Genomic DNA, 19424 nt, shown 5'->3' on the forward strand with positions numbered 1-19424 from the left:
TTGTTATTGTTATTATCATAATCCTTATTGTTATGTTATTATCATTATTATGAACAACAATAATAACCATCCATCTTCCACCGGTTATCCGGAATCGGGTCGCGGGAACAATAATAACAATAATTTTTAATAGTTATGATTCTTTATTTTAGTCATTAGTGGTTTAAACGCATTGAGCAGCTCAGTGTCAGATCAGTGGACTAAAATAGCAATTGGACATTTCATGGTAGCAGCCTAAAATAACCCTGTTAAGCTTTAAAGTCTGACCACAGATTGCCTGATTGAGCTGCTTGTCCCCCGCTTTGTACGGCCTTTTAATCTTCATTGGAGCATGATGGAGCAAACTAGAGCATGCCTTATTAAAATGTCTGGCAAAGACAACAGGAAGAGCCCTGGAACCAGTTGAAAGTTATGTAAGGTTAATCTTTGTATTCTGGTGGATTGCATTGTGTTCCTCTTTTAATGTGCAGTGATTATCATTCCATCTCTTGTATTTGAAAATGGGTCTGTGATCCTCAACGAAGAAACGCTTTATTTGACAAGAAATTCTCTATTCAGTTTAATGGGTGCAAGTAAAGAAATATTTAAAAAAAACTAGAACGTGTAATAGAGAAAAAAAGTCATGATCAGTTCAAAACCATTGTTTAGAAAGTATCAATATCCAATGAAAATAAAGCTAATATATTCAGAAAATATGATAAATTGATTAAGGAATTTTAGTTGTAGAAAGACAACAGTAGAAAGACAAAGTCCTTTACACCAGCGGTCCCCAACCTTTTTTGTGCCACGGACCGGTTTCATCTAAGACAATATTTTCACGGACCAGTTCTCATTTGCTCGATAATCGTTAATGACGCCAGGACAGCTGTAGTCTAATAATAAATAATCCGCAGTGGTTTTATGTAAATTGCAGACATCAACAGACAACAAACAACCCTTTTTTCATAAATTGATAATCAACATCTCTGTAAACGAAATAATTTTAAGAAAACATTATATTCAAAACTTGACTGAAGTGACTGCACTGATGAGGTTTATTTTGAAATATAGCGACTTACAATCAGTGCATTTAGCGTCGGAGAAATACTAATAATTTCCAAAAGAGGGGTGAACAAGTCAATCAAATAGTAATAAATACAATAATTACAATTAGTGGTTGGGGGCCGCTGATCTAAGGGTAACGGGAGACAATGACACCTGAAGTGTGTTCTGGACGTCCTGTCGACTCCGCCGTTTGGTTTTCTGTACGGTCATAAAGACAGGAGGTTGGAAATGGAAACAGGGTTTAAGATACTTTTTGGGCGATTTTAGGATAATCTGCCTTGATTTTAATCTAGAACACTGGAGCAGTTGTGGGTTGAGGGCTCATAATTCAGGGGTAATGGCTTCAAACCTATCACATGACCGAGACCTGTCAATCGGGACAGACGCACTCATTCGTCTGTGCGTCATTCTGCACAGACGTCACTTTTCAAAATAAAACATCTTCAGACTGATAATCATTCATTCATTCATTTTCATGCACCGCCGCTGTATCCGCCGTAGCGGGTCACAGGGAGCTGGAGCCTGTCCCAGCTGACATAGGGCGTGAGGCGGGGGACACTCCGGGCACGACGCCAGTGCACCGCGGAGCCACATACAAAGACATACAAACATGCATACACACACTCACTCCTACGGGCAATTTGGGACTGGCCAATCAACCTGTAGCGCATACTTTTGGAGGTGGGAGGAAGCCGGAGACTGATAATCAATTTAAAAAACAACAACAGTCAAACGTCATCCATTCATTCAAACAGTATTTAATCTCCCGCGATCCAGTACCGGGTCGCGAGCCGGTGGTTGGGGACCACTGACGTAAATGTATGTTACAAAGAATCGGGTAATTTTTCAAAATAAAACATCTTCCAAACTCCGAAATAAATAAAATGGTGTGGTGCCGAAGAATTGGAGTCGGAGGCGGGGTATTGAAAGGAGCATAAACTTTACTGTTGAACACTGAGCATCGTAAGACAGACTGTGTAACACTTTAACCTGTCCGTGTAGGAACCCCCGAACTACACCCAAAAGTACCTGGGTGAATTATGTGACCCCACTACACAAGCCCCCCCAGAATTCACCCATAGACAAAATCCCTCTCCCGGGGAGGAACCACAGGCCGACCCTTGCGGGTGTGAAAAACGGGGGCCGAGGAGGGAGAACAGCCAGGACCAGAAGGGCTAACGGGGGGCGCGGCTGTTGGCGGGCGGGGCAACGGGGGCCGTCCCCGGCGCGGGGCCCGGGCCAACTCCAACGGCCGGGAAACATCCCTGTGAGCTGGTTTAACCCTATCGACAGACACGGTCTTGGGTCTACCGCCGAAATCCACCGTCAAGCCTTTAGCACCGTGTCGCAAGACCCTGAATGGTCCATCGTAGGGGGGGCGCAGGGGTCCACGGTGGGCGTCATGGCGGACGAACACAAACTCGGCCCCATTTAGGCTGGGGGGCACCCGGAAGTCCGGGGTGCCGTGTTGTGAAGTGGGGATTGGTCTAAACGTCCCGGCTACCTCCAGCAGGGAGGAGCGCTGCGTGGCCGCGGACCACGGGGTGGTGGCATCCGGGATGAAGTCCCCGGGGACTCTCAGCGTCTGGCCGTAGACGAGTTCTGCAGACGAAGACTGTAAGTCTTCCTTGGGGGCGCACCGTAGGCCGAGCATGACCCAGGGGAGCTTATCCACCCAGTTACCGTCGGTCAAGCTAGCGCGTAGCGCCGCCTTCATGGACCGGTGGAAGCGCTCACATAATCCATTGGCTTGCGGGTGGTAGGAAGTGGTCCGGTGCAGCTTGACTCCAAGGCTCGCAGCCACTGCGTTCCACAGCTCCGAGGTGAACTGCGCGCCGCGGTCGGAGGAGAGGTCGGACGGAGTTCCGAAGCGCGCAACCCACGTGGAGATGAATGCATGGGCCACGTCGGACGCCGCTGTCGAGGAGAGGGGTACGGCCTCTGGCCAGCGGGTCGTCCTGTCCACCATGGTGAACAGGTAGGTGAAGCCGTGGGAGGAGGGAAGTGGGCCCACTAGGTCGACGTTGACGTGGTCAAATCTTCTCTCGGGGACCGTGAAAGGCTCGAAGGGGGCCTTTGTGTGGCGGTGCACTTTGGCGCGCTGGCAGGCCACGCAGGAGTCGACCCATGACCTCACGTCCCCCTTGAGCCCCCGCCACACAAATTTCTGGGAGACCAGCTTCACGGAAGGCTTCCTGCCGGGGTGCGACAGGTTGTGCACCGCATCGAAAACGTCTCGCCGCCAGTCCGCGGGGACCAGGGGGCGGGGCTGGCCAGTGGAGACGTCATACAGCAGCCTGACGCCGGACTCACCAACTGCAATCTCCTCCAGGCTGAGTCCAGTGTCGGCGGACCTGAGGGACTGTACCTCACCGACCGAGGCCTGGTCGGCAGCCATACGGGCGTAATCGAGGCCCAGCTGGACGGTCCCGACGGCCGCCCTGGAGAGGCAGTCCGCGACCGCGTTGTCTTTACCGGCGACGTGCTGGATGTCCGTCGTGTACTCGGAGATGTACGACAGCTGGCGTTGTTGTCGAGCAGACCACGGTTCGGCCACCTTGGACATCGAGAACGTGAGGGGTTTGTGGTCCACGAACGCCGTGAAACTCCGGCCTTCTAGTAGGAAGCGCTCGGGCTGTGTGTGGCCTGGGGAAGGCAGAGACAGCTTCCACTTTCGAAGGGAGGGGGACGGCGCCATTTTTGTCGATGAGATATCCGAGAAAGTGAATGGAGGTCTGCCCGAAAAGACACTTGGCCAGGTTGATGATTAGGCCGTGCTGGTTAAGTCTCGTGAAGAGGTCCCGGAGGTGAGTCAGGTGTTCCTCCTCTGAGGAGCTAGCGACCAGAATGTCGTCTAAGTAGACGAAAACGAAAAGCATGTCCCTTAGCGCAGAGTCCATCAGCCTTTGGAAGGATTGGGCCACATTTTTAAGCCCGAATGGCATACGCATGAACTCAACAGTCCAAAGGCCGTGACCACCGCCGTCTTGGGAATGTCTGAGGGGTGTACGGGGACTTGGTGGTAACCACGTACCAAGTCAACTTTAGAGAAGACGACCTTACCCGCCAGGTGCGCCGAAAAATCCTGGATGTGGGGAACCGGGTAGCGGTCCGGCGTAGTAGCATCGTTGAGGCGACGGTAATCGCCGCAGGGTCGCCAACCGCCATCTGGTTTAGGCACGATGTGGAGGGGTGAGGCCCAGGGGCTGTCCGAGCGTCGGATTATCCCAAGCCGCTCCATATTAGCGAACTCTGCCTTGGCGATCGCCAGCCTCTCCGGATCGAGCCGCCGGGCCCTAGCATAGATGGGAGGGCCCTTAGTGTCAATGTGGTGCTTGACACCATGCTCGGCCGTGGCGGCGGAGAAGGTGGGTTGGGTCAAGTTGGGGAACTCGCTGAGGAGGCGCTGGTACTTGTCACCCTCCGAAAGAGAACTGGAGAGGCCGTTGTATTCTGCCCCGTCGCGGACGCACGGTAACGAGGAAAAGGTCAGTGCGTCCACCAGGCGGCCATGTTTGACGTCCACGAGCAGGCCGTGGGCACACAGAAAGTCGGCGCCGAGGAGAGGGAAGGAGATGTCGGCCGTGACAAACTCCCATGTGAAGCGCTGGCCTCCAAAACACAGTCTAACGGTTTTTGTGCCATAGGTGCGAATCGGGGTGTCGTTGGCGGACGTCAACGGCGGTCCCTGGGCCCCACCGGCGGTGTCCCTCACCGTGGCTGGCAGGACGCTCCTCTGAGCACCGGTGTCGCAGAGAAACTTACGCCCAGAGATAGAGTCTTTAATGAACAGTAGCTGGGTCGTGGCGCCCGCGCTCACAGCCTTCACAGAGCGCGGGCCATAGCTGCAGGGGGCGCGGCACTGCTTCGCCTTCGCGCCGAAGTGTGCGTGGAAGTAGCATAACCCCGGGTCAGAACGGTCGGAGGTGGAGGGGGCGTTTCTGTCAGTCTGTACACCGGCGTACGGGGGTGTGTGACTGCGTGCCGGGGGAGCGTGACTGCGCGCCGGGGCCAACACATCGGGGGTGAAACGCTGTGTAGCTAAGAAGAAACGGTCAGCCTCCTCTGCTAGAGCACGGGGTTCTGTAATGGACGTATTGGCGAGCGCCGTCTGCACGTGTGGTGGCATGTGCCTCAGGAAAAGTTCAATGAAGAGGAAATTCGGTTCTTCCTCCCCCAGTAGGGCTAACATCATTTCCATGTGTTCTGAAGGTTTGCTGTCCCCCAAACCTCTAATGGCAAACAAACGCCTGGCTTTCTCAGGTCATGACAGTTCAAAAGTTTTGAGGAGATATGCCTTTAATGCTGGGTACTTATCACTCGCAGGAGGGGATGTGATGAAACCCACTGTCCTGGCTGCAGTAGAGCTCGCTAGGGCTGCGACGACGTGGTAGTAGCGTGTAGCGTCGTCATCCACACCGCGGAGGGCGAACTGAGCCTCCGCCTGGGCGAACCATGCCGCGGCGGACGTCTCCCAAAACTCCGGCAATCTTAGGACGATAGCATTGTTCGTCATGTTCGGATCAGTCTCGGAAACTTCGTCGAGACTGACGTCGGGGTCACCAGTGTGGTGCCGAAGAATTGGAGTCGGAGGCGGAGTATTGAAAGGAGCATAAACTTTACTGCTGAACATTGAGCATCGTAAGACAGACAATGGAAGCAATGTACGTAAATTATTTTTTCTTTCTGTGCGGCCCGGTACCGGTCTGCGGCCCGGGGGTTGGGGGCCACTGCTTTACACCATGCATTAAAAATAGATGAAAATGAATGCAGCAGAAGACAATGACAATAAAAAAAAAGGTTGAATCATTCCTTAGTTTCAGAAATTCACTGTGGACTCAAATTATTTCTGTACGTTAAATAAAGGATATATTTAAAAAATGTAACCCAGTTTAATTTAGGAGTTGCAGTAATAACAATTTTACTGAGGTCCAGGAATGCATCACTAGTGACTTCAGGTTGTTTTTCAAGATTTAAAAAAAAATATTATTAATAATTGGGGATTTAAAATACATTTTTTCTACTTCTACTACTGTTCTATTAAGGCAGGGATTCCCAAAGTGTGGTGCGCGCACCCCCTGTGGTGCGCGAGCTGCTGCTAGGGGGTGCGCGAGTGTAATGGCAGCTGAGCACCTTGAAATACATAAATAATTAAATAAATAATTTAAATACTTTTTAATGGAGGATTAACAGTTTAAATATTTAAATTCAGTCACGGAAATCATTTTTAATTTTCAATTAAAAAACGTTTTGGGAAAATTTTAAATAAAAAAAAATACCCAAAATGCACTTGGAAATGCACTTGTTTGCAGATGACATTGTGATCTGTAGTGAGAGCAGGGAACAGGTGGAGGAGAAGCTAGAGAGGTGGAGGTTTGTCCTGGAAAGGAGAGGAATGAAGGTTAGCCGCAGTAAGACAGAGTACATGTGTGTGAATGAGAGGGACCCAAGTGGAAGAGTGAGGTTACAGGGAGAAGAGATCAAGAAGGTGGAGGATTTTAAGTACTTAGGCTCAACAGTCCAGAGCAATGGAGAGTGTGGAAGAGAGGTGAAGAAGCGTGTACAGGCAGGATGGAACGGATGTAGGAAGGTGTCAGGTGTGATGTGTGATAGAAGAGTTTCAGCTAAAATGAAAGGAAAGGTGTACAAAACTGTGGTGAGACCAGCGATGTTGTTTGGTCTAGAGACAGTGTCACTGAAGAAAAGACAGGAGACAGAGCTGGAGGTAGCAGAGATGAAGATGCTGAGGTTCTCTCTGGGAGTGACCAGGAAGGATAGGATCAGGAATGAGTACATCAGAGGGACAGCACATGTTAGAAGTTTTGGAGATAAAGTGAGAGAGGCCAGACTGAGATGGTTTGGACATGTCCAGAGGAGAGATAGTGAACATATTGGTAGACGGATGTTGAGTTTTGAACTGCCAGGCAGGAGGCCTAGAGGAAGACCAAAGAGGAGGTTTATGGATGTAGTGAGGGAAGACATGAAGGTAGTTGGTGTGAGAGAAGAGGATTCAAAGGACAGGGCTAGATGGAGGAAATTGATTCGCTGTGGCGACCCCTGAAGGGAAAAGCCGAAAGGAAAAGAAGAAGAAGACCCAAAATGCACTTGGCTTTCTCCTAGCTACGTGATAGCTTGTTGTGATAGCAACAACAATAATATGCCGAAATGCATAACTGGTTGAAAACGGTCTGTCTGGTATTAAATCTGGGAGAAATGAAAGAGGACAGGATACATTGGCCCAACTGAGAGCTGTGCAGTCTACCAGGCTGAAGAAATCCAGCAGGAAAAAGAGAGTGATGATGACGAGACAGGGGAAACTGAAAATTAGGAGCACAGAACACAGAAAACTCACCCTGACACTTCATTGGGAGAAGGGGGTAAAGAACACAATGAGACTCGTACTCGAAAGAGAAAATATGATGTTGAACTTGGGCCTATGTTATTTTGATTCTTTGTGGCGGAGTAGTATATTTGTTACCATTTAATAAATGTTACAGTTTGTTAAATAGGCCTATTTGTTACATAGCAGGGCTCGAAATTGCGCCCATTTTGGTCGCATATGCGCCCAAATTTTCATCAGTGCGACTAATAAATATATTTGGGAGCACCGGTGCGACTAGGGAAAAAATCTGGTGCGCCTTTTTTTGTGAGACCGCGCTCCTGCGGTCCTGCCAGGAACCAATGAGAGCGCAGCTGCGGCTGCTCTCCTGGGGGAGGGAGAGAGGAGGAACGGAGATGGACGGAGCGTCTCTATCGCTCCGTCACTGCCTTGCTTTTGGGTAGGTGCTCCTGAAGTCTTTGCTGGTGCTACTAACTTCTACATTTGGGAGCACCAGTGCTACCAAGAAAAAAAATTAATTTCATCACTCATCTGTAGTCGGCCTGCTCGGCAACCATTTTGACTTAAAATATTATTATTGTCATTTTTATATTGTTACTATTATTCTCCCCACCGTTTCTAAAGTGAGAGATAATTAGGCCCATTATTTCACAATCTATTCTGTGTTAACAGGAGCCTATATTATTAAACTTGATACCTATATGGCTATAAAGACTACGCCTTTTCTTTTTCTTTTTTTTCATGCTTTGGGCATTGGGGTGCGTCAGCTAAGTCGGGAGGTAGAAGTGGGTGCGCGGACTGAAAAGTTTGGGAACCGCTGTATTAAGGAATTGTCGTGTGTTTTGTGTGGTCTGGTGGTCTACTACCAGTTGCCTCAATGCACCTGGTCAAATCAGATCAATAGAACCTGCAGTTAAAATAACTCTTTTATACAGAACCCCAGATACTGACCCTTCATTTGCTAGTTTGTCCAAATTGATGTGCCTGACTTCCCAGAATAAACAAGAACACTGTTGCACACACACACACTCACTATTCAAACATCTTGAATTTTTACTTCAACATAAAGAATAGAGTAATCAATGTGTTCGATACCTGTGGTTCTCCCTATGTGGTTTTATAGATGGCAGCTTCCAGAACACAGTTCTGGAAGCTGCTGTCCTGCAGCCGTGAGTCTCATTCATGCTCATTACAAGTCAGAATGCAATAAACTAGACAGACCCAAGACCTCCAAGAACTGTCAAGCTTTAACGTTCCGAAAGGTCCCTAAAAATGTCCTCTTATTGTAATGCTTCAGATGTATACATTACTGTATATCCATTTAAAAATGTCGAACGTAGCCACAAGAGGGCACAAGCCAGTGTCTTTTTGTGCCGGTCCCAAGCCCAGATAAAAACAGAGGGTTGTGTCAGGAAGAGCATCCGACGTAAAACTTGTGCCAAATCAATATGCAAATCGAATACATGACTTCAATACTGGATCAGTCGAGGCCCGGGTTAACAACGACCGCCATTGGTGCTGTTCACCTACAGGGTACCGGTGAAAATTGGACTCTTGCAGCACTGACAGTTCAAAATTTGTGACAGCATCAGGGGTGTTAGCACTCACGGCTGGGGTAACAAATGCTAAAAGGTATGTTCAGGTTTGACAGCCCCTCAACACTCAGAACCTTCAGCATTGCTGGGCAAATCTCAACAGCACTCAGGGCTTTGCTACTGTGAAGTTGTTTAACTACCTCGGTGACTTTGCCCAGAGAGATTGATTCAAATCCCCCATCATCCTCCAGCTCTGCTTCTGCAACAGAGGACAGGTCAGTTGGGGTAGTTGGATTCAGGAGTTCCTCAAAGTGTTCCTTCCAACGACTGACAACCTCCTCAGTCGAGGTCAGCAGTGTCCCACCCTTGCTGTATATAGCTTGGATGGTCCCCCGCTTTCCCCTCCTGAGGTGTTGGACAGTCCTCCAGAACAACTTTGGTGCCGTCCGAAAGTCCTTCTCTATGGCTTCTCCAAACTCTCCAAACTGCTCTATGGCCTCCCCAAGAAGGCCAAATACTCTGAGCTACTATTCGGTGGATACGCACAAGCAACAGTCAGAGTTTTCCCTCCCACAGCCTTAAGGTGTAGGGAAACTCCAACACAGCGGGACTCAGCCGGGGGCTTGTGAGTATCCCCATACCCACCCTGCGCCTCACGCCTGACGCAGATCCAGAGTAAAACAAGGTCCAACCCCTATCCAGAAGTTTGGTTCCAGAACCGAGGCTATGCGTGGAGGTAGGCCCCACCATATCCAACTGGTAACGCTCCACCTCCAACACAAGCTCCATCCCCGCCAGTGAGGTGACATTCCACGTCCCCAAAGCCAGCTTCTGCCGCCTGGGTCTGGTCCGTTGTGACCCCCTGTCGTCACTGCCACCCATATGGCAGCGCACTTGACCCCATCGATCTGCCCTATGGGTGGTGAGTCCACAGTGGTCCAGTTTCCGCGTGTGGGATAAGAGTTTATTGATGCGGTGATGAACCCTGCTTGAGAAATCATCAGGCTGCATTCCTGGTAAAGATGAAGGCCAGTGCTGGCTTCAAATTATGTGTTTGAGTGTTTCTCTGTCTCCTTACTGTGGTAAATACAAAAACACACAACAGCACTACTTTAGTAACCCTTTAATATAATGTGCATGAAAATACTTTATAATAAAGGGTTACTGTGCATAAAAATACACAGCAATCATTAAACTAATAATCACACCGGAAAAAATTCAAAATGAAATAAAATAATAATTAATTGAATGGAAGGAGATAATTTTCTAATCTTTTTGACATTTAAATTAATAGCATGAAAAAAATCTAAAATCGTATCTGATCAACTTCATTAATGCTTGAAAATATCGAAACCTTTTGCCAAAAGTGTCTAAAAGAAGTTGGACTAAAACGAACGGTAAATATCTGACCTTCGACTCCTCGGACAGAACACCATCAAAAACTAACATGACTCTATGATGCATATTAATACATGGGCTCTGATAAAGTTGGGAAAACTGATGAAAGTAGACTCAATCCATCACTGCATCTACAATGGCAAGTTAGTGTTCTTCGGTCTGAAATGACCTCAATTCAGTAGTTTTTTATAGTTCGGGACTTTTTGTCTTCAATGAGCTACAGAGGACCAGCTCCATTCAAATTTTTACCAGCACCAAGTTCAAAATTTGTGACAGCATCAGGGGTGTTAGCACTCACGGCTTGGGTAACAAATGCTAAAAGGTATGTTAAGGTTTGAAATAATATGTGCTGCCATTTAGAAATGCCAGTTTCAGGACATAACTTTTTATTCCAGCAAGACAGCGAAGTCACATTCTGTCTCATCAGAACAGCCTTGCTCTGCTGGGCCGGTCCGTCTGCAGTCCAGAATAACAGAAATCCCAACTTTAACAGTTAGTTTCCTCTCATTTTAGAAACATGAGATCATAGAATTCAAAATCACGGTAGATTTAGAAAAACTGATGAAGTTCATCAGTTTTAACAATGCATATATTTTTATACTGTATTCAATGCATTTCAAACGGATTTGCAAACCCTCTGCATATTTTTTTCACTGACATTTTACACAATGTTCCTACTCTTTTTTTGAAAGACCAAGACTGATTTTGTTGCAAAATCCACTCTGTATTTTGTACTGAGTTATGTATTATGTACAGCCCATAATTTACTGTAATCCTTGTGCACTGGAAAAATCCAATCATTGTTCCTCCTCTGTTCCTGCAGCTCCACATCACAGCAGCAAATGGCTATGTGCAGGCTGCTGAGCTGCTGCTGGAGGGGGGGGCTCTCATGGACCTCAGAGATTCAGATGGATGGCAGCCTCTTCATGCTGCAGCGTGTTGGGGTCAGGTAAGGCAAACACAACAGGAAGCAGGGAACTGCAATGGTGTGTGAAAGGATGAACATCAATTCTTGTTGTTGTAGATGTATGTGGCAGAGCTGCTGGTGTCCCACGGAGCCAGTCTCAATGCTAAGACCTTCCTGGAGGAGACCCCCATTGGTATTTTAAGTCTGATCAATATACCATATACCCTAATTAATATTTTATAATTTGAAAGTAATATTGGTTAGACAATTATATCAGAGTAAATTTCACAGTAAGTTTGAGGAAATGATTGCTTTGCAAAATAAATATTCTTGCATTTACATGAAGGCTGCTTAGAACTACAGTTTTATTTCAAGATGAGCTCACTTTTGACATCCTTCATTCTTCTCACTTTGAGATCTCTGTGAGGATGAGGAGTTCAGAAACATCCTGCTGGACCTGAAACACAAACACGACATCATCATGAAGTCCCAGCTCAAACACAAGACCTCACTGTGTCGGCGAACATCCAGTGCAGGCAGTCGTGGGTCAGTACTGGCATCTGCTGGTGGTGTTGCTGCTATCGCACTTCAATGCATTGTAAAGCGTTTCAGATGTGCCTCTGACAGATGAACCATTTACTCCTAAAATGATAAAATAGCTCCAGATCAAACATTTTTGAAGGGTTTTTAGATAAATTGTAGTCAATTTTGTTGTGTTCGTTTGCATGTTTCTCCCTCTTTCTCGCTGCGTCCACAGAAAAGTGGTGCGTCGAGCAAGCCTGTCAGACAGACACAACCTATGTCGTAAAGAGTATGAGACGGAGGCCATCGTTTGGAGGGGAGGGAGGGAGGAGGAGGATGAGAAGGAGAAAGAGTCTGATCAGGAAAACAGTCAGGTGGTTCATGTGAGTCATCTTTTATTGTGTCTATATAAAGGACCCCCCTACAAATGTGTGTGTGTGTGTGTGTGTGTGTGTGTTTGAGTTTGTTTGTTTGTTGCTTTTTTTCAAGCAAGTTTTGAGAATCCATGTGTGTAACCCACCAGACATGTGTGACCTAAGGTATTTTTATCATAACGTGAAAGTCATTTTTAATATCAGGAAAGCGGGTAAACCTCGCCGTTAAGTCATTATCTGGTTAAGTCGATAAATGACTTACGTTAAATTAAGTTGTCTCTAGGCTAAACAAAAGATAACCATTCCCAGCTCTGTACTGTACTTTATTAATGTATTTTTAATAATATTTGGTTAATACGAATCTGTTTTAAGCTTATACACAATGAAATTTTATTTTATAAGATAGTATTGAAAAAAGTTGCTGTCTCGTCTTTAGCCACTTTTCCTACAATGCGGGTGGCAGGGGTTGCTACAGGTTAATAATATAGCCTGTCGCACCCTTGTTACTAGCAGCTAATGCATTCCAGGAACCACAAGCGAATAGCGAATTCCACGATATAGCGACAAACTATTTATGTCTCACAGAAGTCCAAGACTCACAGAACGTAGAGGTGAAATCCCGAGTGTTGATTCGCGAATGCGCACTGTATTATGTGTTTTAATTCTTATGTATTGTTCAACAACATATTATGTGCTTTTAACAGTTTACTAATGAAATAACGATTCCAATATTTGTGACAGAGACAAAAAGTTAAATAAAATGATGTAAACTTGATTTTTATTTTTTCCTGTATTTTTTTTGAAAATCGATGTATAATTGAAAACGACATAACTTGAAATGACGTGAGCCGAGGTAGATCTGAACCTACACAACTACTCCTTTACAGAGGGGGAAGAGTTTATGGTTTTGCTGATGCTTCTTTGAAAACAGCCACAAAGTAAGAAACCCGCAATGGAAAACAGTGAAGGGCAGTAAATTAGGCTGCTGCTCTGTCTCTGGGAGAAAAAAAAACATCTTTGTGTCTCATTTTATTTAAGCTTGGTGGCTCGAGCACCAGATCAAATATCATCCGAAAGAGACGCCCTTTCATGAGATTAGTAATCTTTAATGTTGTCCTGCAGGTCAAACCAGCCGCCGCTGTGGAGCTGCCAGACAAGCACAGACTGCCCACCATCCTCAAAGATCTTAGCTCCAAACAGAATGGGCTCATCTCCACAACGTCTATTTTACCACAACAGCCCTCCAATGGCAACAAGCCATCATCTGATAAGGGCAGGATCATCTCCACCCAGGCCCCCCAGGAAGAGTGTTGGCCGAGAGAGCGAGCTCAAACTCTTTCGGAGCTCAAGAAGCAGAGGGCTGCAGCCAAACTGTTGAATCACCCATTGTTCAACGGTCACCTATGTAACGACTCCACAGATTCCTTCACTGATGCCAAATCCAACTCCGAGGACCCCTGCATGCCGCTAGTCTCCTCCAATGGTAACACGGTTTACTACACACCAGCCAGTGGGGACCCACCCCTCCTCAAGCTGAAGCAGCCAATGGAGGACGAGCAGCCGAAGACGCGTACCTGCTGCTGCGTCTCATAGCTTCTGTGTATTGGTACTATAGATGGAAGAGGAAATGTTGATCATTTCTATCTTTGGATGTCTTCTGAACACCTCCCAGGGAGAATGGTTGGCCTGGAGGAGATGTAGAGGCTGACCCTTGAACTGCCCAACTGTATATGACTCCTGCTGCCCTTGGAGAAACCTACCCCCCCCACGCACACACACACAGACACACACACACACACACACACACACACACACACACACACACACGTCCCAAGGAACAGAACTGAGCTGTGTGACTTTCAGACAGGATTAAAATTCCTTCTTATAAACCAAATGGATGCAGGGAGCCCCACCGCGCTATCCCTGTCCATCTGAAAGAATCAGTGCAGGGACAGTTTAGAAAAGTTGAACCAGAACAGAGAAGAAGATCTCAAGGTACTGCAGAGTTGAAGAAAAAAATTTTTTTAATTAATTAAACAGCGTTTTTTGCAAGACAAACTTGCATTGCAGTAAAAGCACATCGTTCTGCTTTTGTCATTTCCAAACATGCAGGCAGACTAACGCATAATGTTCACAATGTGCTGAGATTCATGGCTTCACAGTGCAACATTATCACAAAAAGCAAGACATAGCAGAAAAGAATCTGTGACATAGCTGTTATGTTAGACGGCTGTCTGCATGAGCAAAGGGAAGGAATGCCACTGACAGTGTTCAGATATTGCTACTATGAGGGGGAAACAGAGTGTTGCAGTGCGCTAACGTGCAAGACTGTCATTGTATTCTGTAAACTAGACGTCACCTCACCGTCCTTTCAAGTCAAAACTGAACTGACGAGTCATCTTGTTTCGATAATTTAAGCAAACATGGTTGACAATGACTGTACCTTTCTTTATTTATGAATTAACGTATTGTGTAAAAATGGTAATTAGTAACTGAGTATATTTATTTTTTGGATGCTGTGTGGAGAGTACGAATGCAATATAACATTGGAGCTGGAGCATCTTCCAACAAAGCACCTTCTGACAACAGGAAAGCAAACATTCAGCGGATAGAATGATAGCGTAACTGTCTGCGTTGTGTACATGTTATTAAAATCACACAAACAAGCTGCCATGTTGTGTCACTACAAGTAACAATATTGTCATTTTTACTGGTGCCCATTGTGTGGTTTCAACCACTCATTGTATTTGTTAATTAATACATGTAATAATGTATTTAATGCAAACACACACACACAGACACACACACACACATGAAGTATGTGAGATCAAAATGGGAGCTGATTCCTAACTCATTGACACCTTATGTATAAATCAAGCAAACCAGAAAAAGAAATATTAAACCTTAATAAAAGTTTTGCTTTGACTCTTTGGGAACAATAGCTTCGTCTCCTCACACATTTGAGAGTTCCATGATAGCACCCCCATGTCTCTAATGTAATGGTTGTGCTAACCTGACAAGCAGCTGATGCTATAGTGTTATATTTAACAGGGTTCTGGGTAAAATCCGTCTCCTCATGTGACTCACAGCTGTAAAGAAATATGTTTCCCAAAATGCTGAATTACTGAATCAATAACACTCAATGTGAGTGAGTTATATAAATTACCTGTTTGTACACATCCAGATTGCAGAGCTGTCCTTTAAAGATATGATTAACCACAATGCCACACATACATTATCAACTGTATGTTGTCAGGTATTTGTATAGGCTCATTTGTAAATATGTTTTGTATTGGCAGGCCCTTTTCTGTTCTCATGAACTGCATTTACATGTTGGTGTTGTTACTGTTGAATGTGTAAGAAAATGCATTTGCCCACGCTGGTGAACATTCAGCATGAATTTGGCCGACAGCCCTCGTGACTCAGCAGTCTAAGATTTATCTGTCAAGCTGGGGGCACACAGATGTCATAATCATGTTTAATATTTTCACAAAGCTGTTGCAGTAACCTGGTTTCTGCGGCTGCTTAATGTGCAATTGGTTTCTAATGCAATAACTACCCCCATACGAAGTAATTGTTAAACTCTCCTTTGTGGAAGTAAATGTGAGTCACTGTCAAGAAGAAGACTTGAACCCATATTTAGCTTCTGATTTTTTCAGAGGTGTCAGAAACAGTGACGTCATTGTGTTACATCAGCTAAAAATATTATCCAAGCTCACAGACCTTTGAGTCACTGCAGAAAATTCATTTTAACTTCAGTCTAGCTTCTTAACTACTAAAGCTCAGTCGATGATCTGGTCAGTATTATCTGGTAAAGGACTTGTGAAATGTACGGTGTTCTCAAGGTATGTAGAAATCAAAGCTTGTGTTTGTCTGCAAGCCTTATTGTCTATAAAAGATAAGATAAACTACTGATTTTGTAATTACTGGAATATATTGATGGTCACATTAACATTTTTTGAATAAATTGTATATTTTGAGAATTTTGAGAATTTGCTGGATTTCTTCTCTCGTCACATCCTAAGGAAAAGTTCAATCCTTTCTTCTGTTTGATCACCACAGTCTGATCATCTTGGAATTAGGATTTTTTTGTGGATAAAACAGGACATCCGAAGACATTACTGTCATTTATGGCCCAAATCATGAAGATACTGATATAAAATATTGTAAAATGTACTTCAAAGTGCATTTTTGCTGAACTTAAATGAAAGCACTGCTTGCAGCTCACATACAAGCATCTTAAGAAGGTGACTAACAATTTATTTCACCCTGAGACATCTGGTTTCTCTGCCCTACTCGTACAGTTTTGTTCTGAAACAGGCAGCAGCCTGACCATCCTTCACCACACAGCTGTCAGGGCCTTGGACCAGCATCAATTGCTTCCATCGTGGATTTTCTGTTTTTTTCCCCTCTGGTCTTTTTTATGATCTTCCTCTTATTCAGTGAGTTTGGGGTCACTAGAGTCAGTATTTGTTCTAGCTACACCCGACTGTCGTTCAGATGTGTAAATGTTAGTTTTAGAGAGACAAGGAAAGAGGAAGCTTTAAGATAATGTAATAACAAATTTCATAAGTTTGTTGGATGCTTTTTGGGGACTTCAGAACTGCCTGACTGGCCTTTTCTTCCCTTTCAGATTCTTGACATGGAAAATGCTTTTGCCACTTCATGTATCCATTATCTATGTGTTACCTTCTGGCTAATATGTTAGTCAGTGGAATTGAAAAAACAAACTTGGGCAAAAATGAGTTTATAGTCTCGTCACAGTGTTTGACAGTCACGGTGCTTGTTATTGTAAGATACTGGTCTGTTCAGCATTCTCTGGCATATAGGTTTCCCTGACGGAACCTCCCTAAGGGATCGATAAAGTTCTGCTCTACTCTCTCTCTACTCTACAGACATGGAGGAGGAGGACAATGGTGCTGCAATCACATGATCAAAACTGCATTAACCTTCTCTGTATACAGATGTGTGATCTGGCTTTACAATCGTGCTGGAGCTGCACTGAGTCCAGGCCAGCTGGCTCAGGTCCCAATCCTCTTCACTGCAGAGGACCGAAGTGGATCAGTGCCAGACAGCATACAGACACATACTGACACCCTGATGGACACACACATGGAAGGATGAGAAGGGAAGGCACTGGAGAGGGATCACTGGTGTATCGGTTCAAGGGTTCTCAATCCGGAGCTGTTTGGACACTACCGCAATGGAGGGATGGAAGTAAATAAGTGATGTTTGCATTGATGGACTAAAGAGGACTGAAGAGTTCACATGAGGGGGACAATGTCAGCTTGTTCAATGACAGAAGAGCTGTTGTAACATATGTACACTCCTCTTTTCCTTTCGGCTTTTCCCTTCAGGGGTCACTACAGCGAATCAGTTGCCTCCATCTAACCCTTTCTTCAGCATCCTTTTCTCTCACACCAACTACCTTCATGTCCTCCTTCAGTACATCCATAAACCTCTTTGGTCTTCCTCCAGGCCTCCTGCGTGACAGTTCAAAACTCAGCATCCTTCTACCAATATATTCACTATCTCTCCTCTGGACATGTCCGAACAATCTCAGTTTGGCCTCTCGAACTTTATCTCCAAAACCTCTAACATGTGCTGTCCCTCTAATGAACTCATTCCTGATCCTATCCATCCTGGTCACTCTCAAAGTGAACTGTCTCTAGACCAAACAACATCGCTGGTCTCACCGTAGTTTTGTACACCTGTCCTTTCATTTTAGCTGAAACTCTTCTATCACACATCACACCTGACACTTTTCTCCACCCATTCCATCCTGCCTGTACACGCTTCTTCACCTCTTTTCCACACTCTCCATTGCTCTGGACTGTTGACTCTAAGTACTTAAAATCCTCCACCTTCTTGATCTCTTCTCCCTGTAACCTCACTCTTCCATCTGGGTCCCTCTCATTCACACACATGTACTCTGTCTTACTGCGGCTAACCTTCATTCCTCTCCTTTCCATGACAAACCTCCACCTCTCTAGCTTCTCTTCCACCTGTTCCCTGCTCTCACTACAGATCATAATGTCATCTGCAAAAATCATAGTCCATGGAGATTCCTGTCTAACCTCATCTGTCAGCTTGTCCATCACCATAGCGAACAAGAAGGGGCTCAGAGCTGATCCCTGATGCAGTGCCACCTTCCCCTTGAACTCCTCTGTCACAACTACAGCACACCTCACCACTGTTTTACAGTCCTCGTACATGTCCTGCACCGCTTCAGCATACTTACCTGGACAAACAGTATGTCTACCTTCCTTCGCTGCATCATGTCAACCAACTCTCTACCTTTTGCTGTCATAGTTCCAACATTCAATATCCCTACTCTCAGTCTTATACTCTTAGCGTTCCTCTTCTCTCTCCTCCTACGAACACACTTTCCTCCTCTCTTTCTTCGACCAACAGTAGTCCACTTTCCACCGGCACCTTGTAGGTCAACAGCACCGATGGCGGTCGTTGTTAACCCGGGCCTCGACTGATCTGGTATGGAAGTCATAGGTTTGATTCGCATGTTTAATTTGACGAAAGTTTTATGCCGGATGCCCTTCCTGACGCAACCCTCTGTATTTATCCGGGCTTGGGACCGGCACAATAAGACACTGGATTGTGTCCTCTTGCGGCTACATTAAGACAAGAGAATGTGATTACGGTCAATTTTTAGGCTTTTAAAAGCAGATGCAATTGTTTTCCTTCAAGACTATCAAGAATCAAAAGTGTCACATCTACATTTTGATTTCACACCTGCTCCTGCTGCAAATGAGGATCAGACAACCATGAAATTAAAAAAGGTTCACATACATTTTCTTGCAGCTCAACAAAGATTATTAAGTCATTGCATTATTTTTTAAAACATTGACACAGCATCCTAACCAGTGTGGAATCAGGGTTTTACTCTCTTAACGTGTAAAACTTTTCATCCTAATTCATGCTAGTTGTCTTTTTAGCCGGTGAGGCCGACATGATGCCGAGCCATTCTTGAGCTTATCCACCAAAATACAAAAAAATAATTGGGTAAGATAAACATGAAATCAAAAAGCATTAAATTTAAATATTTACATTCCACTCTGACAAGTAAAGGATTATTATATATTGCTGGAGTCATCTTGTGGCTGGGGGAGACAGAAGATCACATTGGCAGTATATCAAACATACTATAAATGTGTTAAGATTTACCTAATTATGTTTCCATCACACACACAAAATTGATCATTTTCTCCAAACACAAACTTGTTGAGGGAGACTTAAATTAATTGCTATTTTAAAATAATTTCATGTTTTAATCTAATGGCTTTGAG

General features: G+C 45.2%; 1 protein-coding gene across 3 annotated transcripts in view; it reads left to right on the forward strand.

Moving 5' to 3' along the window:
• ppp1r16b (protein phosphatase 1, regulatory subunit 16B) overlaps positions 1–15867 on the forward strand; it is a 119637-nt gene extending 103770 nt beyond the window's left edge. For all 3 annotated transcript variants that reach the window (XM_068315300.1, XM_068315301.1, XM_068315302.1), the window contains 5 exons: positions 11141–11266; positions 11342–11417; positions 11641–11770; positions 11982–12129; positions 13243–15867. In XM_068315300.1, coding sequence (XP_068171401.1) covers positions 11141–11266; positions 11342–11417; positions 11641–11770; positions 11982–12129; positions 13243–13713 — 951 coding nt within the window. In that variant the 3' untranslated portion in view covers positions 13714–15867. The remainder of the gene's footprint in view (positions 1–11140; positions 11267–11341; positions 11418–11640; positions 11771–11981; positions 12130–13242) is intronic.
• The last annotated feature ends 3557 nt before the right edge of the window (positions 15868–19424 follow it).

The sequence above is a fragment of the Antennarius striatus genome, chromosome 5, assembly GCF_040054535.1.
Source record: "Antennarius striatus isolate MH-2024 chromosome 5, ASM4005453v1, whole genome shotgun sequence".
In the NCBI taxonomy this organism is placed as follows: Eukaryota; Metazoa; Chordata; class Actinopteri; order Lophiiformes; family Antennariidae; genus Antennarius; species Antennarius striatus.